Source organism: Salmo salar, chromosome ssa25 (genome assembly GCF_905237065.1).
Source record: "Salmo salar chromosome ssa25, Ssal_v3.1, whole genome shotgun sequence".
Lineage (NCBI taxonomy): Eukaryota > Metazoa > Chordata > Actinopteri > Salmoniformes > Salmonidae > Salmo > Salmo salar.
Genome location: NC_059466.1, coordinates 28,959,635 through 28,987,306, shown reverse-complemented (window position 1 = coordinate 28,987,306; position 27,672 = coordinate 28,959,635). Strand labels below are relative to the sequence as shown.

At 45.5% G+C, this 27,672-nt stretch overlaps 1 protein-coding gene and 1 long non-coding RNA gene across 3 annotated transcripts; one reads left to right on the top strand and one right to left on the bottom strand.

The window, feature by feature from the left end:
- Positions 1-8,999: 8,999 nt before the first annotated feature.
- Positions 9,000-13,976, bottom strand: LOC106586520 (uncharacterized). The gene is made up of 4 exons (XR_001324210.2): positions 13,833-13,976; positions 13,048-13,099; positions 10,068-10,101; positions 9,000-9,077 (listed from the first exon to the last, which is right to left on the bottom strand). It is a non-coding gene; the product is annotated as an uncharacterized lncRNA (long non-coding RNA).
- On the top strand, positions 10,483-26,929 carry chmp2ba (charged multivesicular body protein 2Ba). 2 transcript variants are annotated; one of them, XM_014173900.2, is made up of 6 exons: positions 10,483-10,501; positions 17,407-17,498; positions 22,033-22,227; positions 23,237-23,339; positions 23,582-23,688; positions 26,410-26,929. In XM_014173900.2, exons 2-6 carry the CDS (start codon positions 17,496-17,498, stop codon positions 26,521-26,523), a joined length of 522 nt encoding a protein of 173 aa, XP_014029375.2. In that variant the 5' UTR covers positions 10,483-10,501; positions 17,407-17,495; the 3' UTR covers positions 26,524-26,929. The 2 variants fall into 2 exon arrangements, with proteins under 2 accessions (XP_014029375.2, XP_045563592.1); XM_045707636.1 differs by lacking the exon at positions 10,483-10,501 and adding an exon at positions 12,424-12,608.
- The last annotated feature ends 743 nt before the right edge of the window (positions 26,930-27,672 follow it).

The window sequence follows — 27,672 nt, the reverse complement described above, 5'->3', positions numbered from 1 at the left end:
GAGGTAGACAGGAGAGGAGAGGAGATGAGAGGGGAGGACAGTGGGGAGTGAGGTAGACAGGAGAAGAGAGGAGATGAGAGGAGAGGAGATGAGAGGGGAGGACAGTGGGGAGTGAGGTAGACAGGAGATGAGAGGAGATGAGAGGGGAGGACAGTGGTGAGTGAGGTAGACAGGAGAGGAGAGGAGATGAGAGGGGAGGACAGTGGTGAGTGAGGTAGACAGGAGAGGAGAGGAGATGAGAGGGGAGGACAGTGGTGAGTGAGGTAGACAGGAGATGAGAGGAGATGAGAGGGGAGGACAGTGGTGAGTGAGGTAGACAGGAGATGAGAGGAGATGAGAGGGGAGGACAGTGGTGAGTAAGGTAGACAGGAGATGAGAGGAGATGAGAGGAGGACAGTGGTGAGTGAGGTAGACAGGAGAGGAGATGAGAGGGGAGGAGATGAGAGGGGAGGACAGTGGGGAGTGAGGTAGACAGGAGAGGAGAGGAGATGAGAGGGGAGGGGAGGACAGTGGGGAGTGAGGTAGACAGGAGAGGAGAGGAGATGAGAGGTGAGGAGATGCGATGAGAGGGGAGGACAGTTGTGAGTGAGGTAGACAGGAGAGGAGAGGAGATGAGAGGGGAGGACAGTGGTGAGATAAGTAGACAGGAGAGGAGAGGAGATGAGAGGGGAGGACAGTGAAGGAGAGGAGAGGAGATGAGAGGGGAGGACAGTGGGGAGTGAGGTAGACAGGAGATGAGTGGAGATGAGAGGGGAGGACAGTGGGGAGTGAGGTAGACAGGAGAGGAGAGGAGATGAGAGGGGAGGACAGTGAAGGAGAGGAGAGGAGATGAGAGGGGAGGACAGTGAAGGAGAGGAGAGGAGATGAGAGGGGAGGACAGTGAAGGAGAGGAGAGGAGATGCGAGGGGAGGACAGTGGTGAGTGAGGTAGACAGGAGAGGAGAGGAGATGAGAGGGGAGGACAGTGGGGAGTGAGGTAGACAGGAGAGGAGAGGAGATGAGAGGGGAGGACAGTGGTAAGTGAGATAGACAGGAGAGGAGAGGAGATGAGAGGGGAGGACAGTGGGGAGTGAGGTAGACAGGAGAGGAGAGGAGATGAGAGGGGAGGACAGTGGTGAGTGAGATAGACAGGAGAGGAGAGGAGATGAGAGGGGAGGACAGTGGTGAGTGAGGTAGACAGGAGATGAGAGGAGATGAGAGGGGAGGACAGTGGTGACAGTGGTGAGTGAGGTAGACAGGAGATGAGAGGAGATGAGAGGGGAGGACAGTGGTGAGTGAGGTAGACAGGAGAGGAGAGGAGATGAGAGGGGAGGACAGTGGTGAGTGAGGTAGACAGGAGAGGAGATGAGAGGGGAGGACAGTGGTGAGTGAGGTAGACAGGAGAGGAGAGGAGATGAGAGGGGAGGACAGTGGTGAGTGAGGTAGACAGGAGAGGAGAGGAGATGAGAGGGGAAGACAGTGGTGACAGTGGTGAGTGAGGTAGACAGGAGATGAGAGGAGATGAGAGGGGAGGACAGTGGTGACAGTGGTGAGTGAGGTAGACAGGAGATGAGAGGAGATGAGAGGGGAGGACAGTGGTGAGTGAGGTAGACAGGAGAGGAGAGGAGATGAGAGGGGAGGACAGTGGTGAGTGAGGTAGACAGGAGAGGAGAGGAGATGAGAGGGGAGGACAGTGGTGAGTGAGGTAGACAGGAGATGAGAGGAGATGAGAGGGGAGGACAGTGGTGAGTGAGGTAGACAGGAGATGAGAGGAGATGAGAGGGGAGGACAGGGGTGAGTGAGGTAGACAGGAGAGGAGATGAGAGGGGAGGACAGTGGTGAGTGAAGTAGACAGGAGAGGAGATGAGAGGGGAGGACAGTGGTGAGTGAGGTAGACAGGAGAGGAGAGGAGATGAGAGGGGAGGACAGTGGGGAGTGAGGTAGACAGGAGAGGAGAGGAGATGAGAGGGGAGGACAGTGGTGAGTGAGATAGACAGGAGAGGAGAGGAGATGAGCGGGGAGGAGAGTGTGGAGTGAGGTAGACAGGAGAGGAGAGGAGATGAGAGGGGAGGACAGTGGTGAGTGAGGTAGACAGGAGAGGAGAGGAGATGAGAGGGGAGGACAGTGGGGAGTGAGGTAGACAGGAGAAGAGAGGAGATGAGAGGAGAGGAGATGAGAGGGGAGGACAGTGGGGAGTGAAGTAGACAGGAGATGAGAGGAGATGAGAGGGGAGGACAGTGGGGAGTGAGGTAGACAGGAGAGGAGAAGAGATGAGAGGGGAGGACAGTGGTGAGTGAGGTAGACAGGAGAGGAGAGGAGATGAGAGGGGAGGACAGTGGTGAGTGAGGTAGACAGGAGAGGAGAGGAGATGAGAGGGGAGGACAGTGGTGAGTGAGGTAGACAGGAGATGAGAGGAGATGAGAGGGGAGGACAGTGGTGAGTGAGGTAGACAGGAGATGAGAGGAGATGAGAGGGGAGGACAGTGGTGAGTGACGAGACAGGAGAGGAGATGAGAGGGGAGGAGATGAGAGGGGAGGACAGTGGGGAGTGAGGTAGACAGGAGAGGAGAGGAGATGAGAGGGGAGGGGAGGACAGTGGGGAGTGAGGTAGACAGGAGAGGAGAGGAGATGAGAGGTGAGGAAATGCGATGAGAGGGGAGGACAGTTGTGAGTGGAGGTAGACAGGAGAGGAGAGGAGATGAGAGGGGAGGACAGTGGTGAGTGAAGTAGACAGGAGAGGAGAGGAGATGAGAGGGGAGGACAGTGAAGGAGAGGAGAGGAGATGAGAGGGGAGGACAGTGGTGAGTGAGGTAGACAGGAGAGGAGAGGAGATGAGAGGGGAGGACAGTGGTGAGTGAGGTAGACAGGAGATGAGAGGAGATGAGAGGGGAGGACAGTGGTGAGTGAGGTAGACAGCAGAGGAGAGGAGATGAGAGGGGAGGACAGGGGTGAGTGAGGTAGACAGGAGAGGAGATGAGAGGGGAGGACAGTGGTGAGTGAAGTAGACAGGAGAGGAGAGGAGATGAGAGGGGAGGACAGTGGTGAGTGAGGTAGACAGGAGAGGAGAGGAGATGAGAGGGGAGGACAGTGGGGAGTGAGGTAGACAGGAGAGGAGAGGAGATGAGAGGGGAGGACAGTGGTGAGTGAGATAGACAGGAGAGGAGAGGAGATGAGAGGGGAGGAGAGTGTGGAGTGAGGTAGACAGGAGAGGAGAGGAGATGAGAGGGGAGGACAGTGGTGAGTGAGGTAGACAGGAGAGGAGAGGAGATGAGAGGGGAGGACAGTGGGGAGTGAGGTAGACAGGAGAAGAGAGGAGATGAGAGGAGAGGAGATGAGAGGGGAGGACAGTGGGGAGTGAGGTAGACAGGAGATGAGAGGAGATGAGAGGGGAGGACAGTGGTGAGTGAGGTAGACAGGAGAGGAGAGGAGATGAGAGGGGAGGACAGTGGTGAGTGAGGTAGACAGGAGAGGAGAGGAGATGAGAGGGGAGGACAGTGGTGAGTGAGGTAGACAGGAGATGAGAGGAGATGAGAGGGGAGGACAGTGGTGAGTGAGGTAGACAGGAGATGAGAGGAGATGAGAGGGGAGGACAGTGGTGAGTAAGGTAGACAGGAGATGAGAGGAGATGAGAGGGGAGGACAGTGGTGAGTGAGGTAGACAGGAGAGGAGATGAGAGGGGAGGAGATGAGAGGGGAGGACAGTGGGGAGTGAGGTAGACAGGAGAGGAGAGGAGATGAGAGGGGAGGGGAGGACAGTGGGGAGTGAGGTAGACAGGAGATGAGAGGAGATGAGAGGTGAGGAGATGCGATGAGAGGGGAGGACAGTTGTGAGTGAGGTAGACAGGAGAGGAGAGGAGATGAGAGGGGAGGACAGTGGTGAGATAAGTAGACAGGAGAGGAGAGGAGATGAGAGGGGAGGACAGTGAAGGAGAGGAGAGGAGATGAGAGGGGAGGACAGTGGGGAGTGAGGTAGACAGGAGATGAGTGGAGATGAGAGGGGAGGACAGTGGGGAGTGAGGTAGACAGGAGAGGAGAGGAGATGAGAGGGGAGGACAGTGAAGGAGAGGAGAGGAGATGAGAGGGGAGGACAGTGAAGGAGAGGAGAGGAGATGAGAGGGGAGGACAGTGAAGGAGAGGAGAGGAGATGCGAGGGGAGGACAGTGGTGAGTGAGGTAGACAGGAGAGGAGAGGAGATGAGAGGGGAGGACAGTGGGGAGTGAGGTAGACAGGAGAGGAGAGGAGATGAGAGGGGAGGACAGTGGTAAGTGAGATAGACAGGAGAGGAGAGGAGATGAGAGGGGAGGAGAGTGTGGAGTGAGGTAGACAGGAGAGGAGAGGAGATGAGAGGGGAGGACAGTGGGGAGTGAGGTAGACAGGAGAAGAGAGGAGATGAGAGGAGAGGAGATGAGAGGGGAGGACAGTGGGGAGTGAGGTAGACAGGAGATGAGAGGAGATGAGAGGGGAGGACAGTGGGGAGTGAGGTAGACAGGAGAGGAGAAGAGATGAGAGGGGAGGACAGTGGTGAGTGAGGTAGACAGGAGAGAAGAGGAGATGAGAGGGGAGGACAGTGGTGAGTGAGGTAGACAGGAGAGGAGAGGAGATGAGAGGGGAGGACAGTGGTGAGTGAGGTAGACAGGAGATGAGAGGAGATGAGAGGGGAGGACAGTGGTGAGTGAGGTAGACAGGAGATGAGAGGAGATGAGAGGGGAGGACAGTGGTGAGTGAGGTAGACAGGAGATGAGAGGAGATGAGAGGGGAGGACAGTGGTGAGTGAGGTAGACAGGAGAGGAGAGGAGATGAGAGGGGAGGACATTGGGGAGTGAGGTAGACAGGAGAGGAGAGGAGATGAGAGGGGAGGAGATGCGATGAGAGGGGAGGACAGTGGTGAGTGAGGTAGACAGGAGAGGAGAGGAGATGAGAGGGGAGGACAGTGGTGAGTGAAGTAGACAGGAGAGGAGAGGAGATGAGAGGGGAGGACAGTGAAGGAGAGGAGAGGAGATGAGAGGGGAGGACAGTGGGGAGTGAGGTAGACAGGAGATGAGTGGAGATGAGAGGGGAGGACAGTGGGGAGTGAGGTAGACAGGAGAGGAGAGGAGATGAGAGGTGAGGACAGTGAAGGAGAGGAGAGGAGATGAGAGGGGAGGACAGTGAAGGATAGGAGAGGAGATGAGAGGGGAGGACAGTGAAGGAGAGGAGAGGAGATGAGAGGGGAGGACAGTGAAGGAGAGGAGAGGAGATGAGAGGGGAGGACAGTGGGGAGTGAGGTAGACAGGAGAGGAGAGGAGATGAGAGGGGAGGACAGTGGTGAGTGAGGTAGACAGGAGAGGAGAGGAGATGAGAGGGGAGGACAGTGGGGAGTGAGGTAGACAGGAGATGAGAGGAGATGAGAGGGGAGGACAGTGGTGAGTGAGGTAGACAGGAGATGAGAGGAGATGAGAGGGGAGGACAGTGGTGAGTGAGGTAGACAGGAGAGGAGAGGAGATGAGAGGGGATGACAGTGGGGAGTGAGGTAGACAGGAGAGGAGAGGAGATGAGAGGGGAGGACAGTGGTGAGTGAGGTAGACAGGAGAGGAGAGGAGATGAGAGGGGAGGACAGTGGGGAGTGAGGTAGACAGGAGAGGAGAGGAGATGAGAGGGGAGGACAGTGGGGAGTGAGGTAGACAGGAGAGGAGAGGAGATGAGAGGGGAGGACAGTGGGGAGTGAGGTAGACAGGAGAGGAGAGGAGATGAGAGGGGAGGACAGTGAAGGAGAGGAGAGGAGATGAGAGGGGAGGACAGTGAAGGAGTGGAGAGGAGATGAGTGGGGAGGACAGTGAAGGAGAGGAGAGGAGATGAGTGGGGAGGACAGTGAAGGAGTGGAGAGGAGATGAGTGGGGAGGACAGTGAAGGAGTGGAGAGGAGATGAGTGGGGAGGACAGTGAAGGAGAGGAGAGGAGATGAGAGGGGAGGACAGTGAAGGAGAGGAGAGGAGATGAGAGGGGAGGACAGTGAAGGAGTGGAGAGGAGATGAGTGGGGAGGACAGTGAAGGAGAGGACGGGGGGCTGTCAACAACACACAAGTCCTGCTGATGATGGTGATTCAGCTGCTGCCTGGCCTGGTCTGGTCTGGCCTGGTCTGGTCTGGTCTGGTCTGGTTCAGACCCTCAGTGTAGAGGAGCAGCAGAATAATGAGAGGACTATAGAGAGATAAGACAGAGATGGCTGTGTTCGCTGAGTCCACTTGTTTCTCAAGTGAGTTCCATGATAAAGCCTGACATTCACACTGGAGGAGCAGCTGCCCTGCCTACACACACACACAAACGCACGCACACACACGCACATGCACTCAGGGGTGAAGATATCAGTATATCCTGAGGGACTCAAGCCCCCTGCTCATCTCATTACAGAAGTACTCAGCGCTTCAGTGTAAAGACTGTAATTTCACTAACACTGCTGTTTTATAATCTCTGTGATATGTAGGCCATGTATAAATGAATGGATCTTGATATATTTTATTATTGATATCAGTGTGTGTTGTTTTGGCCCAGTTTGAGAAAACGGGGTCACACTGTAATGAGATGCAGGAGCAGCATATGCTGTTTGTTTATGATTGACTAAAAGAGCTATACAGGTTATGGGGCAAAGCTCGATCTCTCCCTTTTCGTCCCTTTATTTCTCTCTATCGCTTTCTCTCTCTCTCCATCCATCTCTATTTCACATACACAGTATCACACATTGTGCGTTTGACATTTGCTCCATTCTGCCAAGGCGGTAGTTAGGAAAGACATTATGGGGGATGTATTACTGATTTCCTGGGCCAACCCTATTCCCTGTAGCTGTCAGATATGAGACGGGCATTAAACTGTTCCATTCACTTTGATGACGCCGCACTCCTCAGATGGAGCGTTAATTATTCAGTCACGTTTTGATGATGTATTAGTTCAGGAACTGGGGCAGAGTCAGTGGCGGGTTCTGATGATGTGTTGTTGGGCTGTAGAAGTGGGGCAGTTGTCACAGACGGAGAAAAACATGCACATAAGCCCACACACACACACGCACGCACACACGCACACGCACACACACACACACAGAGCTAAAGATCCCCACATATGCTCTGGTCCTCAGGGTCTCTCACTAAACACGTTTCTCTCAGGGTCCCAGTCACATCTGGAGCAACAACTTTCTCCCCGCTCCTCTTCTCTCCTTAATGAGATCATTATTAGGGAATGTTTAGAAGGGATGAGAGTAGAATTACAGGGATTAGAGGAGGAGGGCATGCAGGGATAAAAGTAGTTGTTTGTTTTTCTGTCCATGTTTTCCTCAAAGAACGAGAGTCATCCACTGGGTTAGAGCTCAGTGGGCTGTAGTGTTTTGGGCTGAAAAGTGTCTGACTTGTCCCAGACATACTGTATCACACCTCTTCTTTAGCCTTGTGGAAAACACAGCTCTGATTCACAACAGAAAATAGTGTGTTTTTAGATGTCTTGGTTACGATCTCTCTTCAGTACAGTAGTTGCCTTATCACCTGACATAATGACCATCCTAGTCATTAGCAGTGATAATGTGATAATGAGGCATTAATACAGATCATCATAAGAACTGCAGAGTCTGGAGTTTTTAACATTGATGTTGTTCTATTGCAGTCCCTTCTAAAGAACACCTGTCTCTATTGGTCTCTCCAGAGTCTCCCTACAACACCTGATGATAACGATGACGACCGTGATGCTCTAATAGTTCATATCTCCTCTCTAATCACCCTGGAACACTACAAAGTAGTGTGTCGGTGTGCTAACTGAGGAGAGGAGAGGGGAGCGACAGACATTAATAGTCAATTAAACAGCCATTAGTACAGCTTTAGTTATTACAGTAGTTGGGTTACATACGGATACTGATACGAGGACAGACAGACAGACAGACAGACAGACAGACAGACAGACAGACAGACAGACAGACAGACAGACAGACAGACAGACAGACAGACAGACAGACAGACAGACAGACAGACAGACAGACAGACAGACAGACAGACAGACCGATTGTATTGCATTGTTTATATTATGTTTCCTATTAAAAAAAATAGGTACATACAGGAGTGTTATTGAGTGTCACGTCCTGACCAGTAAAGAGGTTATTTGTTATTGTAGTTTGGTCAGGACGTGGCAGGGGGTGTTTGTTTTATGTGTTTCGGGGTTTTTTGGTTAATGTTCTATGTTAGTCTATTTCTATGTCTGTGTCTAGTTATTCTATTTCTATGTTTAGTTTATTGGGTTGACCTTCAATTGGAGGCAGCTGTTCCTCGTTGCCTCTAATTGAAGGTCTTATTTAGTAGGGGTGTTTTTTTCATGGGTTTTTGGTGGGTAGGTGTTCCTTGTGTAGTTGTGTTCCTTACAGGACTGTTTCTCGTCGTTGTTTTTTTGTATTAAGTGTTTTGTTTCGTTTTCTTCTTCATTAATAAAAGAAGATGAGCATTCACATTCCCGCTGCGCCTTGGTCTCATCAGTATGACGAACGTGACATTGGGGGGCTGACTTGAGTCAATAACCTTTTAACTCATTTATGGGTTAATATTGGGTGGTGGTTTAAATAAATGATTATTATTATGTCAAAATAAACATCTTTATTTTGCATTCAAGCCTCAGTTTTAGAGGTATTCCTTATTTTTCAACAGTGTGTGTGTCAATACCACCCAGTGGCTAATATAATCACAATATAATGTAACACAGTCCAAGATAATCACATTTTTAATTGTTCCTGCTGTTTTAGCTATCATACTGATATCATACTGCCACGCAGGACCGGAATGTCAATGGGACTTTTAATTGGATCTCACAAAGGGAATCCCGCACGTGTGCATGTCCTCCTCCGCGATGGCGGTCCAGGGCCAAATGTGTCTGTAGTGTGTTAATGAAGTGACCAGTGGAGGACTCAGATCTCTCTTGGCTGACAGATCAGGCCTTTATAACCACATAATTACAATAATAATATAATAATATGCTCTATTAAAAATCACCAGTTTTCATATGAAATTATAACAGAGGCAGGAGTGAATACTGAGAATTATTTAATGAGGCGTTGTAGACTCAACGACTGTCTGGATTGATGGAGGAGCCTCCTTGAATGGTCTGATAGGAAGACAAAGAGGTAATTGGAAATGGTCAGGTGAGGGAGAGAGAGACAGAGAAAAGAGAAGTCATTTCACAGTATAATGCATTTAGTATGTGTTACAATTCACTTCCATCTTGGTCTACAGACTAATTGTTTCTCTCTGTATGTGCTGTTATTATTCCCAACATACCAGATCAGCAGATTATCTCCTAATTAAACCACATCATGTAATCACTGTCTGCTTTCTCTTTCCTCCTGTTTAGACAGTATGCCTCCATCAAACCATAGAAAGACTGGATAGAATGTCGATTAGATTTCCATTTTCTTGAAGGACTAAAGCAATGGGAGACAGTGAAAGGAGGCTGAGTTGTTTTATAAAGCACAGGCATGAAAGGCATCAATGAGAGTACTTGCAGACTGAGAAACTGTTTCTGCCTTGCTAGCACCTTCAGGAATTAAAGAAAGTCTTTAACACACATTTCTGACTGTCTGAATATAATTGCCTACATTAATGCACTGGGCATCCTGGATGTATATGTGCACGTGTGTGCGTGTCGTGTGTGTAGGTTTGTGTGCGACTGTGTGTCTGGCTTTCCCCTCTCGTATCTGACTGCAGGACTTGTTGTCTCTGCCCTTCCCTCCTTAATGAATCTAATTCCCCATGCTAATAATATTCAATAGCCTCCCTCCCTCCCCTGACTAATACTGGCTCTGTCCTGCCCCAGGGCAGTGGTGGTGGGGTGGTAGAAGGGAGACTGAGGAAGCGAGGAGAATGGAGGCAGAAGGATCTGTCGTTTGACCCTCAGCGCTTGTGTTTCAGGAGATCAGGATAGAGCAGAGATAGAGAGACCTGATTCTACACGTGGGATGTATCTGGTAATGGAGATAAAGATGAGGAGGGAACAGGAGAAGGGCATGTCATGCAGGGCTGAGAGAGGTAGATGGTGTGGAGAGAGAGGACTGACGGGAGAGACTGAGGTAGAGGAGAGGGACTTGATGTTCCATACCTGTTTCAGATTGTTGTCCTCGGGCTAGAGGTACCTGTGGATAACAGCTTGTCATTGGCTGGAATAATGAGTGTCTCCATTAGTAGCCTGACTCCCCAGTGAGATGTCAGCAGAGAAAAGGTTTAAACAATATTAGAACATCCCAATTTGACCTACTTTACATTATCACTGGAGTCAGTGACTCTGCTGAATGAATGGATTATTATTCATATTCACAGACAATGTCAATTACCTTCATTTTCTGTTTGAAATGTGTGGGTACAGTGTGTGGGTACAGTGTGTGTGTGCATGTGTGTGTGTGCGTGCGTGCTCTGTTCCAGGCTGTTAGTGATGAGCTAACCCACCAGGGAAGATCATCTCGTATTAAACACATTCCCCTGCTGCCCTGTGCCTGAGAGAAACACGCCTCTCTCTCATTCTTCCCATGGGCTAAGGTAGGAGAGTCACTCACTGACTCACTGACCCTCTCCTCCTTTCCTCTTTCCCTGTCACCCCCCCCATCCTCCCCTCTATCTGTCCCGTTGTAGTCGACAGCATCCATCCATCAACTAGAGTGTCTTGCTGTTTAAATCCCCTGCTACCACTCTGAGTCCTGGGCCTGTCTCTGCCTGTGTCTGAATGTGTTAGCAAAGCACCATAACACCATAACTTGTAACATGTCACATATCATACATATTATACCAGCCAGGCATGAACTCAGGACTGGTGGATGATCATGTCAATTAAATCAGAATTTACTCCTGCCTGAATACATGCTGAATATGAACAATGCTAGAGTAATGTAAATCACATGCATCAGATGGTAAATGAAATGGAACCAGTTGACATCTATAGGTATAATAATTGAGAAAAAAAGATAAAAGCCCATGTTCCTATACTGAGTCATCATTCAACCCTTCAGCATTCCTGAAGAGAAAACATATTTGATTATGCATTGCGTATGGATTGCACTACAGTGAGTCTACATGTATTTTATAGAGGTGATTCTCAGAGATTCCCAGTGATTGTACTGGGATCTAATTTCACACATGACATCTCTCTCTGCTGTCTGTCTGTGTCGTTAGTTAGCAACACGTTAACATTAAACGTCTGTTCGCCTCAGGCAAAACCACCAACAGAGAGAGAGAGAGAGAGAGAGAGAGAACAGAGAGATACATTTTTAAAAAATGCCACAGAAGGAATTCTCATTTAATGCCCTCCCTTCCCACCAATATTAGATGTAAATATTTAATATAACTGAAGACGGCATTCACAGCAAATACAGCAGGCTGTTGTTAGTGCCATAACGAAGGGTGCTGTAGAGGGCCTGTGTGCTGGGGGCTGGCTGGATGGATCACCTCTGGGCCTGTGGTAGGGGTAGTGATGTTCCCTGTAGTCTACTACTGATTAGACCTAATATCTTCCTAATAACCTTAACTAGAACAACGCCCCAGGACGCTGCTCTCCTCCGCTGGGATGGAGAGGGGGGTGAGCTGAAGGCTACTCCACCACCTCTCCTCTGTCTTCTCAAAGTCACCTCACTATCCTCTGTCTCCTCTCATCTGTTACCTTCTCCTCTCCTCCTGTACTTTGCCCCATCCTTTCATTTTGAGCCAGAACTCCCGTCTCTTCCTCTCCTAATTTCCTCTTCTCTATTCCCTTCTTTTCCATTGAACCAAATGGAGGGAAGTCAACATTGTCATGGAATTGAGTTGGTTACGGTTCAAGTGACCAGAAGTTGCTGCATGAATATGAAGAGAAACCATCCTATGAATGTCCCTGACCTCAGTGGTAACATTATCCAGTGAGATGAAGATGAAAGGAGAACAAAATAATTGATGGCGGTTTGAAGCTGTAGGGATTGTTTTTATGTCTAGCTTTCCCTATGTGGTTGTTTTTATGTACATGATACTTTACATTTTCATAGCTTCTTAACACACACAGACACACACACACACACACACACACACACATACACACACACACACACACACATACGTGAGTGCACACAGACACACACACAGACATAAAAATCCCTAGCATTTGCTATATTTCTATGTACATAGAACATACCTCCAAAGTATTTTCTAATAGGAGCATAATCCAATATGCAAAAATGAAAACCCAAATTCTAATGAATATGGCCTGCGCTCGACCTACTCTTGCTTTCAAGTGACTAATCCTCTTTTTCTCCTCAGTCTCTGCAATTTCAGAGCAGAGTTGACCAAATCATCACTTATTACTTTTATGGCTTTTATCTACCCCAGTTCTTACAGAATTCACTGTGCGGGTTGTAATGAATGGTAAAATGCGTCAGTTTTGAGTTGGAACAGTACCGCGCTCTACAGGAGACTAGAGGAACTGGACTTGGGACGTCAGAGAGTCGGGGCTGTCATGTGAGAAGCCGTGGAGCAGTTCGACCAGGAAATCTTAGATTGTTGATAGGGCGACAGTTTAGCTGGTGACCGTCGGGGAGCGGAGAAGTTGTTTTTAGTAAAAAAAAAGGTTTTAGTTTTCATTTGTGCGCCATGGCATCTCTATTCAAGAAGAAGACAGTCGATGGTAAGTTTGTTTTCCACTGATTGTAGGCTTGTAACAAATGAACAAAGTTGTTTGATTTGGTGAGCGCCAGTCAGCCACTAACGAACATAGGCTACTGAACAAGCCTGTTTTACCAGTTTAACTGAGACCAGTTTGAAAAGTCAAGATTCATGTTTATGTTACGAAATCAAAATTGGTCAACGTGGAATCCTCTAAAGTTAGATTGTGTGTTAATGAGGATTAGCTGAAATACCCAGGCTATTTATAAACTGGTTTGTAAACTGGCTGCCTGAAACTCAACATACAATTCCACTTGTCTGTGTATTAGTGAAGGTAGCTGGTGTGTATGACCATCGTGTAACTGCTGAACAGTTACAGTGTAGCTGTAGACATTGGTACATTGTTCTATTGATGTGATGACGCTGTCTACAGTATGTTCAAGTGTTACTTTGTAATTTACCTGCTGACTGCAACATGTGAATTCCAAGGAACAGCATGTGGCAGTGTAAATCCTGTAAAAAAGCTGGGTTCAGATTTAGACAGAACTAGTGAGAGAATCGTGTGATCCATAGATACTGGTGTTGAATGATTGCGTGACTTCATTCTGTTTATTAAAAGACAGATGGATATAGGTTATGTTGACAATAGTCTGCTCCAATCCCCCACACAATGGCTCTTAAGTTAAGTGATGATCGTGTCAATATTTCCATTAGGATATGTTTAGGGCTGTAAAACACTTATTTCAGTGTTCCTGTCTGAGTTGTCAAACGTGATGCATGGGGAAACAAATTAATCAGTCAATATACAACAGTGATAATTAGGTGTCTGTCTGTGTCTGTCTGTCTGATACTTTGAAGAGGTAGCAATATGTTGAACGAAGAACCCCAAAATATAGATTTTCAGGTCTCTTGAAGATATATTTTATCTCAATGTGTCTTACCTCGATTACAAAGGTTAAGAAAACAAAGAAGAGGAAAAAATGTCTCCATCTTATATTGCCTTGAGCCATTGAAATACTGGGCCTAATGCCTATCAGTTAAAATGTCTTGCTTAATGGCCATCAACCTTACAAGGTCAAAATGCAATAACCCTTCAGGCTATTTAGAAAATATAATGCATCAATTATAGCTAAATAACTAATTACTTTATTAAAGTTTCCATCTAAATCAATTTCAAGTTTATCTCATTCAATATGAATAATTCATTCCATGACCACAGTGTCATTGATAAAGAATATTCACTTACTGTCATTTTATTGTACTTTTATTCAAGGTCAGATAGTTGATAGGATATCTCCTCTTCTCTTTCTCTCCTCTCTCTCTGGACGTGGCGTGCCAAGGTTGCCCGATGTCGAGAAGCAGTGGTATCCCATAGTAAGGCGTGTAGTGGCGTGTGGGGGTGCGATGGCGGGCGGAGGTTAGCTGGTGGAGTTTTATAGATGATACCCCACCTTCTTTTAGACGTTGTCAATACGTCACCCTGTACGTAGATACTACACTTCACTCTCACAAGTTGTCCAGCTCTCCTCTCTCTCTCTCTGTCTCTGTCTCTGTCTCTCTCTCTCTCTGGAGTTTTGGGGGAGATGAGGCTCTGGTATCTATATCAAGGATTTTCACTATTTTAGTTCATTTCTTGTCAACATTTTCTACTTTCGCGTAATTTTGTCAGATTTTGAGAACCTATTAATCTGCAAAAACATTTATTCAACTTTTCTGCTGTGGGGATATATATAATTTCTCTATCACTTTTGCCATTAATTTTACTGTAAAAGATTGACATGCTTTATAACACAACATTCACTGCTGCCATGCTTCAGTTTGGACTTTCACTGCAGGAATGATATTTTCTAACACAAAAATATAGTTTTTAAATGTTTTATATATACTTCTCTTTAGTTTTGAGGAAAACCCTTCTTTTAAGAAAAGTAATCTCTTTTTCTTTGAATATGTAGCGTTTTGATCCAGTAGTGAAACAGAGGCTGAATTTAGTGTCTGGTGTTAGAGCTACTGGTACCCACTCCACTGTAGGGAGAATCTCTGGCTAATAGCAGTGTAGCGGACCATGTCCTCTACCCTAATACAGGAGCTGGGATGGCCGGGACACATTCAGAGCTGTGTGTGTGCGTGTGCGTGCGTGCTCTCCCACAAACTCATAATCCACTGCTGGGTGTGTGTCTTAGGGACTGCTGTATGACTCTCTTCATGCATGCCCTCTCTTCTTCACTTCTATATGGTCCCCTTGATGCTACACTTCAAGGGTTTTATCTTGCCTTAAAACATTGATTCTTATTTGTTGTTTTTATTGCTCTTGTATGTATGAAGTCAGGAGCCTGGTGTGTTTTTATTGCTGTTCTATGTATGAAGTCAGGAGCCTGGTGTGTTTTTATTGCTGTTCTATGTATGAAGTCAGGAGCCTGGTGTGTTTTTATTGCTGTTCTATGTATGAAGTCAGGAGCCTGGTGTGTTTTTATTGCTGTTCTATGTATGAAGTCAGGAGCCTGGTGTGTTTTTATTGTTGTTCTATGTATGAAGTCAGGAGCCTGGTGTGTTTTTATTGCTGTTCTATGTATGAAGTCAGGAGCCTGGTGTGTTTTTATTGCTGTTCTATGTATGAAGTCAGGAGCCTGGTGTGTTTTTATTGCTGTTCTATGTATGAAGTCAGGAGCCTGGTGTGTTTTTATTGCTGTTCTATGTATGAAGTCAGGAGCCTGGTGTGTTTTTATTGCTGTTCTATGTATGAAGTCAGGAGCCTGGTGTGTTTTTATTGCTGTTCTATGTATGAAGTCAGGAGCCTGGTGTGTTTTTATTGCTGTTCTATGTATGAAGTCAGGAGCCTGGTGTGTTTTTATTGCTGTTCTATGTATGAAGTCAGGAGCCTGGTGTGTTTTTATTGCTATTCTATGTATGAAGTCAGGAGCCTGGTGTGTTTTTATTGCTGTTCTATGTATGAAGTCAGGAGCCTGGTGTGTTTTTATTGCTGTTCTATGTATGAAGTCAGGAGCCTGGTGTGTTTTTATTGCTGTTCTATGTATGAAGTCAGGAGCCTGGTGTGTTTTTATTGCTGTTCTATGTATGAAGTCAGGAGCCTGGTGTGTTTTTATTGCTGTTCTATGTATGAAGTCAGGAGCCTGGTGTGTTTTTATTGCTGTTCTATGTATGAAGTCAGGAGCCTGGTGTGTTTTTATTGCTGTTCTATGTATGAAGTCAGGAGCCTGGTGTGTTTTTATTGCTGTTCTATGTATGAAGTCAGGAGCCTGGTGTGTTTTTATTGCTGTTCTATGTATGAAGTCAGGAGCCTGGTGTGTTTTTATTGCTGTTCTATGTATGAAGTCAGGAGCCTGGTGTGTTTTTATTGGAAACAGTTCAAACAAGACACCACATAGCAGAGGTGGGACCAAGTCATTGTTTTACATGTCACAAGTAAGTCTCAAGTCTTAGCACTCAAGTCCCAAATCAAGACAGGCAAGTCCGAGTCAAGTCTCAAGTCCTAAACTTTGAGTTTCGAGTCCTAAACAAGTCATAATGTGCTCTTCACCAAATGTAATACCATTTCATATTTTTAACAAGAGTAATAGTTAGTATATTACATTTACACAAATCATGAATGCTTTGTGTAAAGACCCCCCCCAATAGTGATCGAGGATCGCTATGGGGCACAATCGCCCAACCTTAACACACACACACACACACACACACCCTCTCTCTGTGTGGTTACAGTAGGCTAACATATGTCAATGGTTTTAGGAACAGCAGTAACATCAGGCAGGATTTAGGCTACAAACTGCCTAGCCAGTTTAGCTCAATATTGGGTGCAATGATCACGTTCCCGCACTGACTGACTGTGTGGAGGCTCATTGATTTAACGTTACGTTAGCCTACGATACACCAGTAAAGTAATAAAATATATAGCTGTCGGCTATATTGGCCATGACTTACTGTTCTTTGTGCAGCTTCAAATGTCGAACAAAGTTGGAAATTGTTGCGCCTCCGTCTGTAATTTTCTTCCCGCATGTTTTGCAAGTTGCAGTCCGTTTTTTTGTTGATACAGCGTAGTCTTTATATCCGAAAATAATTATTTTGGGTATCATCTTTCCAAGGGCTCCATCTGAATTCACCCGTCGATGTTCCTCTGCACTGCCACGAACAACTCTTTCTCCGATTCAAACTGTAATCTGTTAAATGAAGATTTCATGCGCTGCACACTTTTTAATAGCATCATTTTTAATATTTGGGCTTGGGGAGGGTATGAAATCAGGTCGAGTCAAAAGGCTCAAGTCCAAGTCAAATCACGAGTCATTGGTGTCAAAGTCAAAGTCGAGTTGCAAGTCATCATATTTGTGACTCGAATCTGACTTGAGTCTACACTTCTGCCACATAGTTTACCCTGCCTACGTTTCTAAAAGTATAAATACTATGTTATGAAGGGCTGTTTTTAGTCTGGGTCTATCTGAACTATAAGAGTTAGATGCTGAGCTCTCTTTAGTGTTGGTCCCTCTGTACTGTAAGAAATAATCCAGTTCTATCGTGTAGAAGTTGAGTCTGGTATTTGGAGCGTGGTTTTTGAGTTGGACTGTGTTATACACACGCCCTATCGGGGTAATGGATTGTGAGGAAGGGATGGTTTAGATTCCATGAGAAATGTCTAGTCTAGAGCTTTTGTCCCAGTCTACTACCCCAGAATGGTACCGTGCTTCTATAGCTTTTACAGAAAGCGTAGCTCAATGCCCAGCATAACTGTATGAATGAGCTGTATGTCATAAATCATTTTGATTCAATAACTGTGTATGTTTGTAGCGTAAACATTTTTCTCTCTCTCTCAGACGTAATAAAGGAACAGGCCAAGGAGCTTCGTGGTACTCAGAGACAGATCACTAGAGACAGAGCTGCTCTGGAGAAACAAGAGAAACAAATGGTGAGACACACACACACACACCACTCACCCTATGAAGTGCTGGTAGGACAGAGGCAGGTGTAGTTTCTCAGTAGTACCTTTTCTGTAGATTGCTGCTGATTGCATCAAACGTGTGTAAATGACTGTAGGCTAATCCTGCTCCATGCTACCCCCTACCTCAACTCACATCCCTTTCCTGCGCTGTCTGATAGGCCTACAGGCTGCTTCGCTAACAGCTGGGATAGAAAGGACAGGATTGGACAGTTAGATAGCTACAGGGGAGAGAGGAGGTAGAACACAGAGTCATGACAGGGCTGTGTGAACAGCAGAATAAAACATTTCCATTTCATCCTATGTCAGAAAGATGAAAGGAAGAGTGGTGTCCCGCTGTTGTTTTAAGTAAACATCACACTGGACAGAATTGCCTCTCAAGAGACCAGCTTTTTTATTACTCATTAATATTTCTCCTAATTAATCTAGTTATTATTTTTGTTGGTCTGAAAAAAAATCTATTCTCTAAGAAGAGGTAGTGACCTATTTTACAGTTTAACACGCACGCACGCACGCACACACACACACACACACAGCTTTCCCGGTCTCTGCTTGCTCTTCCTCTGCTGGGGCTGCTGTAGTTGCTGTGCTGGGAGACTCCTCATTATTATTAGACTCACTAACACAGAGACTACTGGGTCTTTCAGCACGCGCCCCAAAACACAACTGATGTCCACATTATTATCACTAACACAGAGACTACTGGGTCTTTCAGCACGCGCCCCAAAACACAACTGATGTCCACATTATTATCACTAACACAGACTACTGGGTCTTTCAGCACGCGCCCCAAAACACAACTGATGTCCACATTATTATCACTAACACAGAGACTACTGGGTCTTTCAGCACGCGCCCCAAAACACACTGATGTCCACATTATTATCACTAACACAGAGACTACTGGGTCTTTCAGCACGCGCCCCAAAAACACAACTGATGTCCACATTATTATCACTAACACAGAGACTACTGGGTCTTTCAGCACGCGCCCCAAAAACACAACTGATGTCCACATTATTATCACTAACACAGAGACTACTGGGTCTTTCAGCACGCGCCCCAAAACACAACTGATGTCCACATTATTATCACTAACACAGAGACTACTGGGTCTTTCAGCACGCGCCCCAAAAACACAACTGATGTCCACATTATTATCACTAACACAGACTACTGGGTCTTTCAGCAGCGCGCCCCAAAACACAACTGATGTCCACATTATTATCACTAACACAGACTACTGGGTCTTTCAGCACGCGCCCCAAAACACAGCAACATAGTTTCAACCAGATATAGGATCTATATTATTCAGCACTGTGTGTGTAATAGAGGTCGACAGATTATGATTTTTAAACGCCGATACCGATTAATGTTTTGGGGCGCGTGCTGAAAGACCCAGTAGTCTGTGTTAGTGAGAATAATGTGGACATCAGTTGTGTTTTGGGGGCGCGTGCTGAAAGACCCAGTAGTCTGTGTTAGTGATAATAATGTGGACATCAGTTGTGTTTTTGGGGCGCGTGCTGAAAGATTAATCGGCCGATTTGTTTTATTTAAATTTTATTTGTTTGTAATAATGACAATTACAACAATACTGAATGAACACTTACTTTAACTTAATATAATACATCAATAAAATCAATTTAGCCTCAAATAAATAATGAAACATGTTCAATTTGGTTTAAATAATGCAAAAACAAAATGTTGGAGAAGAAAGTAAAAGTGCAATATGTGCCATGTAACAAAGCTAACGTTTAAGTTCCTTGCTCAGAACATGAGAACATATGAAAGCTGGTGGTTCAATATTCCCAGTTAAGAAGTTTTAGGTTGTAGTTATTATAGGAATTATAGGACTATTTCTCTCTATACGATTTGTATTTCATATATCTTTGACTATTGGATGTTCTTATAGGAACTTTAGTATTGCCAGTGTAACAGTATAGCTTCCGTCCCTCTCCTCGCTCCTACCTGGGCTCGAACCAAGAACATCGACAACAGCCACCCTCGAAGCAGCGTTACCCATGTAGAGGAAGGGGAACAACTACTCCAAGTCTCAGAGCGAGTGACGTTTCAAACGCTATTAGCGCGCATCCCGCTAACTAGCTAGCCATTTCACATCGTTTACACCAGCCTAACCTTTGGAGTTGATAGGCTTGAAGTCATAAACAGCGCAATGCTTGAAGCACAGTGAAGAGCTGCTGGCAAAATGCACGAAAGTGCTGTTTGAATGAATGCTTACGAGCCTGCTGGTGCCTACCATCGCTCAGTCAGACTGCTCTATCAAATCATAGACTTAATTATAATATAATAAACACACAGAAATACGAGCCTTAGGTCATTAATATGGTTGAATTCGGAAACTATCATCTCGAAAACAAAACGTTTTTCCTTTCAGTGAAATACGGAACCATTCCGTATTTTGTCTAACGGGTGGCATCCCTAAGTCTAAATATTCCTGTTACATTGCACAACCTTCAATGTTATGTCATAATTACGTAAAATTCTGGCAAATGAGTTCGCAACGAGCCAGGCGGCCCAAGCTGTTGCATTTACCCTGACTCTGCGTGCAATGAACGCAAGAGAAGTGACACAATTTCACCTGGTTAATATTGCCTGCTAACCTGGATATCTTTTAGCTAAATATGCAGGTTTAAAAATATATACTTCTGTGTATTGATTTTAAGAAAGGCATTGATGTTTATGGTTAGGTACAGTCATACAACGATTGTGCTTTTTTCCGCAAATGCGCTTTTATTAAATCATCCCCCGTAGTCTTCATAGTTCGCAACGAGCCAATCGGCCCAAACTGCTGCATATACCCTGACTCTGTTGTAAGAGAAGTGACACATTTTCCCTAGTTAAAAGAAATTCATGTTAGCATGCAATATTAACTAAATATGCAGGTTTAAAAATATATACTTGTGTATTGATTTTAAGAAAGGCATTGATGTTTATGGTTAGGTACACGTTGGAGCAACGTGTACCTAAGTGATTATATGTGTAGTTAACTAGTGATTATGATTGATTGATTGATTTTTTTATAAGATAAGTTTAATGCTTGCTAGCAACTTACCTTGGCTTCTTACTGCATTCGCGTAACAGGCAGGCTCCTCGTGGAGTGCAATGTAAAGCAGGTGGTTAGAGCGTTGGACTAGTTAACCGTAAGGTTGCAAGATTGAATCCCCGAGCTGACAAGGTAAAAATCTGTCGTTCTGCCCCTAAGCAAGGCAGTTAACCCACCGTTCCTAGGCTGTCATTGAAAATAAGAATGTGTTCTTAACTGACTTGCCTAGTTAAATATATATATTTTTTAAATGGGCCAAATCGGCGTCCAAAAATACCAATTTCCGATTGTTATGAAAACTTGAAATCGGCCCTAATTAATCGGTCGACCTCTAGTGTGCAATGATTTGAATATATAGCCAATGTATTCTATACAACAACTAAGTTCATTATTCACATGAAAAGGAACGTTTTGTCACTTATCTAGCTGAAATATTGCCCTGGTCCAGTGAACATTAGATCAGTCTGTCTCTATGTACATTGTTGCTCAGATGATGCCATCACACAATCTGTCAGTTGTAGCTCTCGCTCTCTGTCTCTCTCTGTCTGAGGCAGTAGAACATCAGTAATAAGCTCACATCAGCAACACTCATCATCCCAGTCAGTCAACACTGAAACTCAGCTAGATCAGCCTAGATTCCCACTGTTAAATATTTACAGTGTCATTTTTTGCTCTATGGCAGATGTTAAATATAAGCATAATTATTAAGATGCTTAGGTCTTATATTTTCTGTCTATTCTTAACATGAATCTAGTTAGCAGGCAGACAGACACCACCTGTGTGTATCTCTGAGGGTTATATAATGAGCCTCCTCAGCTGTTTAGCAGAGTTCTCTACCTGAGGAGAGCACTTCACAATCAGCTCCTTCCCTCAGCTCCTCTCCACCCTACGCAGCACTTATCTGCCTAATGGCAGTTTAACCCTCATATGCACCGGCAGAGGGAAGGGGTGGAGCATTTGGGAGTATTAATCCTGTAAACTGTAATGATAATCATTAATAAATAATTGTTTTCAGGTCTGGCTCTTCAGAACAAACACATAAACACAGACACCCAGGGCTGCAGCTGAATCTGTACTGTTTCCCAGGGGACATGTACAGCCTTGCGGTGTGTTTCCTCAGGGCGAGAGGCTGATTTCATGTGTTTATCGAAGCTAAGAGAGGCCGGTAGCTCTCAGGTGTTTAGACCATTGCCAAATCATACTATTTACACTGTTTATACTCTAACAGGGCTCCCTGGGGAACCTGATGTATATGTATTGTATACAGTATGTGTATGTATTTATACTCTAACAGGGCTCCCTGGGGAACCTGATGTATATGTATTGTATACAGTATGTGTATGTATTTATGTAAACAGTATGAGTGTAGTGAAGTTTCCTGATTTAAAGCCAGTCAGAAGCTCCCCCTTGATAATTCTGCACCTGTTCCTTCCCTCCTAGGAGATGGAGATAAAGAAGATGGCTAAGTCTGGGAACCGGGAAGCCTGTAAGATCCTGGCCAAGCAGCTGGTCCAGCTGAGGAAGCAGAAGAACAGGACCTACGCCGTCAGTTCAAAGGTCACCTCCATGTCCACACAGACCAAGGTCATGAACTCCCAGATGAAGATGGCTGGAGCCATGTCTGCTACGGCTAAGGTAAAGAGCACCATACACCAAGTTAGTGTTTTCTGTGTAGTAGCTCCGCACATACATCTGTGTGTTTCTGTGTGTCTGGGTAATTGAGGCCAAAAGCAGGCCCACTAACCCAGTTAAAACATTCAAACAGCTTCTCCAAAAACAGCAGAACAGTTCAAAGGATTCTTCTCCTCCCGAGTGTGTAATAATTAGTCTCTTAGTCTGTCTATTATTTCCTGTCATCCCCTCAGGATGGTAATGTTTGTCTGACTGGGTGGAGATCCTCCATCCTACACCTGTTCACAGCTCAGACACGCGGATGACATCCATACACATCTTAGCTGTTATCAGTTATGCTGCTTTAAACATGACCGGAAGCCTATCTCATTAGCCCAGTTCTAGGACTATATTAGCCCATCGTGTTTAGAGCTTGGAATGTGAACTAGTTAGTCACTAAGTATTTGTTAATGTTGTTATTCATGTATTAATGATCAATCTTTTTTTCTAATTCAAAGCTGTCTGTTAATGAATCACAATCAGGATGGTGATTAGCTGAAACAAAGTGATGAAATGAACGTGTTTCGGGAAAACAGCTCACCATTCTGGTACAACGTGACTGAATGTGTGTGTTGTGTATCCTCCTATGGCTCCTGCTACTCTGGGTACCACCATCTGTCTTCATTGTGGAGGAGAAAATACAAACTTTTCACCAAAAACGCCAAACCAGCCTCTATGTATAGACACACACCACTATGCAGCTGCAGAGAACCCTCTAGAAACAGGGACACACTCTCAAACAGTTTGGGAACGATATGCAAATGACATCTAATTAGAGGCAGTGTGTGCAGCTCGTTTGGCTGTTTTAGGCTCCGGAGTGAAACTAGGCCATGGCTGTACCAACACACAGGAAGAAGAGGTAGAATCCCTCTGTGTTGATAATGTGCGTACATGCTCTGGGAGTTGTGTATTGTCTGTGCTGTATGGTGTCGTAGTATTTGTGTTGTAACTCTTGTGTGTCTGTGTTGTCAAGACGATGCAGGCGGTGAACAAGAAGATGGATCCTCAGAAGACCCTCCAGACCATGCAGGACTTCCAGAAGGAGAACATGAAGATGGGCATGACAGAGGACATGAGTAAGAGCTGCTGTCATTGGCTCTCTTGCCTAGGATTTAAATATTTAAAAGATGCACAATGGTAACAGAAAAAAAACGGTCAAGTCCAAACCAAAAACTCCATGCAGATCAATGCGTTTACCTGGTGTTTCAAAGACCTGTTAACTCACAGCTTTTAACGGTAAACTGACTAGTACCTCTGTCTCTACCTCTCTCTGTCTGCTCCCCTCTTCCTCTTTACTCCTCTCCCTTCATCCCTCCAGTCAACGATACGTTAGACGAGATATTTGACGAGTCAGGTGACGAGGAAGAATCTCAGGACATTGTGAACCAGGTTCTGGACGAGATTGGCATTGAGATCTCTGGAAAGGTAAGATATACTGGCCTATACCATACCCCAGTCACTTCCCTCTATAAGCAGTCCTCTGGAAAGGGTATAGGACTATCTCTTACATCTCAAAGCCTTCTTCCATCTGGATGCTGTGAGGTGTAGCAGACAGACAGGCAGGCATACAGACAGGCAGCTGGAGGAGAGGGGGATAGCCCTTAGCCTGCCTGTTCTTATGGGAAGGTAGTCTGTAGATTGTGCCTGCATGTCTGTCAATATGTGCTGTATGGGAAGGTAGCTGGGTTGGGTTGTGCCTGTAGTCTGCCTGTGCGTGATGATATATGAGAGGCCGTTAGTGGCTGTCCCCATCTGGCAGAGAACCCACTCCCCCTGGGGGACAACATGTGTTACTACACCACACCGCTCTCAACGCAGAAGAGCCACTGTACTATTTTACATTTACATTTAAGTCATTTAGCAGACGCTCTTATCCAGACCGACTTACAAATTGGTGCATTCACCTTATGATATCCAGTGGAACAACCACTTTACAATAGTGCATCTAAATCTTTTAAGGGGGGGGTTAGAAGGATTACTTTATGCTATCCTAGGTATTCCTTGAAGAGGTGGGGTTTCAGGTGTCTCCGGAAGGTGGTGATTGACTCCGCTGTCCTGGCGTCGTGAGGGAGCTTGTTCCACCATTGGGGTGCCAGAGCAGCGAACAGTTTTGACTGGGCTGAGCGGGAACTGTGCTTCCGCAGAGGTAGGGAGGCGAGCAGGCCAGAGGTGGATGAACGCAGTGCCCTTGTTTGGGTGTAGGGCCTGATCAGAGCCTGAAGGTACGGAGGTGCCGTTCCCCTCACAGCTCCGTAGGCAAGCACCATGGTCTTGTAGCGGATGCGAGCTTCAACTGGAAGCCAGTGGAGAGAGCGGAGGAGCGGGGTGACGTGAGAGAACTTGGGAAGGTTGAACACCAGACGGGCTGCGGCGTTCTGGATGAGTTGTAGGGGTTTAATGGCACAGGCAGGGAGCCCAGCCAACAGCGAGTTGCAGTAATCCAGACGGGAGATGACAAGTGCCTGGATTAGGACCTGCGCCGCTTCCTGTGTGAGGCAGGGTCGTACTCTGCGAATGTTGTAGAGCATGAACCTACAGGATCGGGTCACCGCCTTGATGTTAGTGGAGACTATGTGTGTTGTAAACATGGCCGGTCCGCTCATTAGGCAGGATTAGGCAGCCACCTGTGGCTGCAGATAGAAAAGGGCGCCATTTTCTGAGCTAAACTGATCAAGACGCACCTCCAACAACACATAAAACCTCACATAATTTTGCCCTAAAACAATGACAATTTCTCTCAACCAGTGTCATTTTGGCTTTTTAGGTGAGCGCTGATGCTGCCGTGTGATAAGCAGTGCCCACTTTGTCAAAATATTTGCTTGTCCGTTCCCAGCGCGCCTCTCCAGGGTTCTGTTGGAGAGATGCATCTCTGCTGTGCTCCACCAACGTTCTGTCAAAAAAATCATCTAACATAAATCATGTAGCAAATATAGGATATGGTAGAAATAGTATGTGGCCTTTTCTGTAGCCTACAGACTGGAGATAAAATGGATGACAATGTAATGAGACTTTTTACATCATGCCTAACCTAAATGGTGCTCAAATCAAATAAAAAATGCGCTGTCATGTTAACAGACAACATATCCTAAAAACAGGACAGGTCAAAGTGGAATGGACAATCACAACTGTTGTCCAGGAGATGTCATGATCAGTGGTTTCAAGTTTGTATCTGTCAATTTTTGACAAGCTGATCATAGCGAAAAAGAAAATACTTCTGCATTTCCCGATATGTAAACACATTGCAAATAGGCTCACGATAACTCCTGATAAAGTTGGGTAGCTGATATTCCGAGCTTAATTAGCCAAATTGATTTGTCATAGGGGTCAGGACTAATACAGCCAATGGTGGGTCTACCACATGGATGGGCATTCATAAAATTCCATTGTGGGCTGACATGGTATGCTACACCCCATCTTTTGGATGTCTTTTTTTTGTGTGTTTTACAATCAGTAGGCTTACCACAGATGGGCGTTCATAAAATGACATTTCAGGCAACACCGTAGGCTACATCTCAGTAAGCACGGACCGACGTCGACTCCTTTTGGACGGCTTTTTTTGGTGCTGTCCGGACCGGCCTTGATTTCAATGACCATGGACGTTGATTTTTGGACCGATCCGGGCCAAATCTGAACCAATCATAGACGTCTATGTTTTCTTCAGATTTTGTCCTGTCTGGACCAGCCTTGATTTGGCCAAAACATAGACGTCTATAAATTACATTCAGAACCAAAAATAAGCCTGATTTCAACATCCGAAAAATAAGTATTTTCAACTTTCACACAGAACTGAAAATGAACCTAATTTCAACATCCAGGAAAATTTCATTTTCAACATCCGTAAAAGACACCTTTACAACGTCCTGAAAAACATGTATTTTAAACATACGGAAACTACCTTTTCACCTTTCAGTCAGAACCTACATTTAACCTAACTTCAACGTCTCGGAAAGATGTCTTTTCAAAGTAATTTTGCATACTGGGACTATTCTAGTTTTGTGGGGACGGAATTCTTTGGTCTTGCCAAGGGTGGCAGAACAGCAATGACCAGCCCTGGTTGTAAGCCCAGTGTCAGTGTTAAGCTGTTGTAATGTGTGTGTTGGAAGCGGAGTGCCAGTGTTAACCTGTTGCAATGTGTGTGTGTTTCAGATGGTGAGAGCCCCAGCAGCAGGGAAGAATCTCCCCACTGCCTCTCCTAAACGGAAAACACAGATCTCTGACGATGAGATAGAGAGACAGCTCAGAGCACTGGGAGTGGACTAACACACACACACAGACACACACACACACACCATGGGCTAGGTCTGTGTACTTACAGGCTGGTGGTCCATGTGTCGGAGACTGGGAGACTGTGGCTGGTTATGAATATGTAGTGACTAAATTATGGAATAATAGAATGTCTTATTATGACCCAAACTACAATCTGCTGAAGGATGGGGATATTTATGTACATACAGACAGTTGACTCCGGTGACTTCAATGTATACATGATATTTTGGAAGGACCAATCCTGTGGGAGGATGAAGTAATCATGATTGTTTTGTGTTCTCACATCTTTAGGTACAGTACTATAGACGCTGGTGATGTGTCTGTCAAGTACCACTTACATTAACTCTAGGAACTACTGACAATGCTTGACTTTTTCACTAATAAACATTTTGCATGAGAATCTATGGAATCAGCTTGACCAAACTGCGTATCCGTTAGGGACATACAGTTGAAGTCGGAAGTTGGCATGCACTTAGGATGGAGTCATTAAAATGCGTTTTTCAACCACTCCACAAATTTCTTGTTAACAAACTATAGTTTTGGCAAGTCGGTTAGGACATCTACTTTGTGCATGACACAAGTAATTTTTCCAACAATTGTTTACAGACAGATTATTTCACTTATAATTCACTGTATCACAATTCCAGTGGGTCAGAAGTTTACATGCACTAAGTTGACTGTGCCTTTAAACAGCTTGAAAAAATCCAGAAAATGATATCATGGCTTTAGAAGCTTCTGATAGGCTAATTCACATCATTTGAGTCAATGTACCTGTGGATATATTTCAAGGCTTGCCTTCAAACTCAGTGCCTCTTTGCTTGACATCATGGGGAAATCAAAAGAAATCAGCCAAGACCTCCAGAAATCTATTGTAGACCTCCCCAAGTCTGGTTCATCCTTGGGAGCAATTTACAAATGCCTGAAGGTACCACGTTCAGTTGTACAAACAATAGTACACAAGTATAAACACCATGGAATCAAGCAGCCGTCATAACGCTCAGGAAGGAGACGTGTTCTGTCTCCTAAAGATGAACATACTTTGGTGCGAAAAGTGCAAATCAATCCCAGAACAACAGCAAAGGACCTTGTGAAGATGCTGGAGGAAACAGGTACAAAAGTATCTATATCCACAGTAAAACGAGT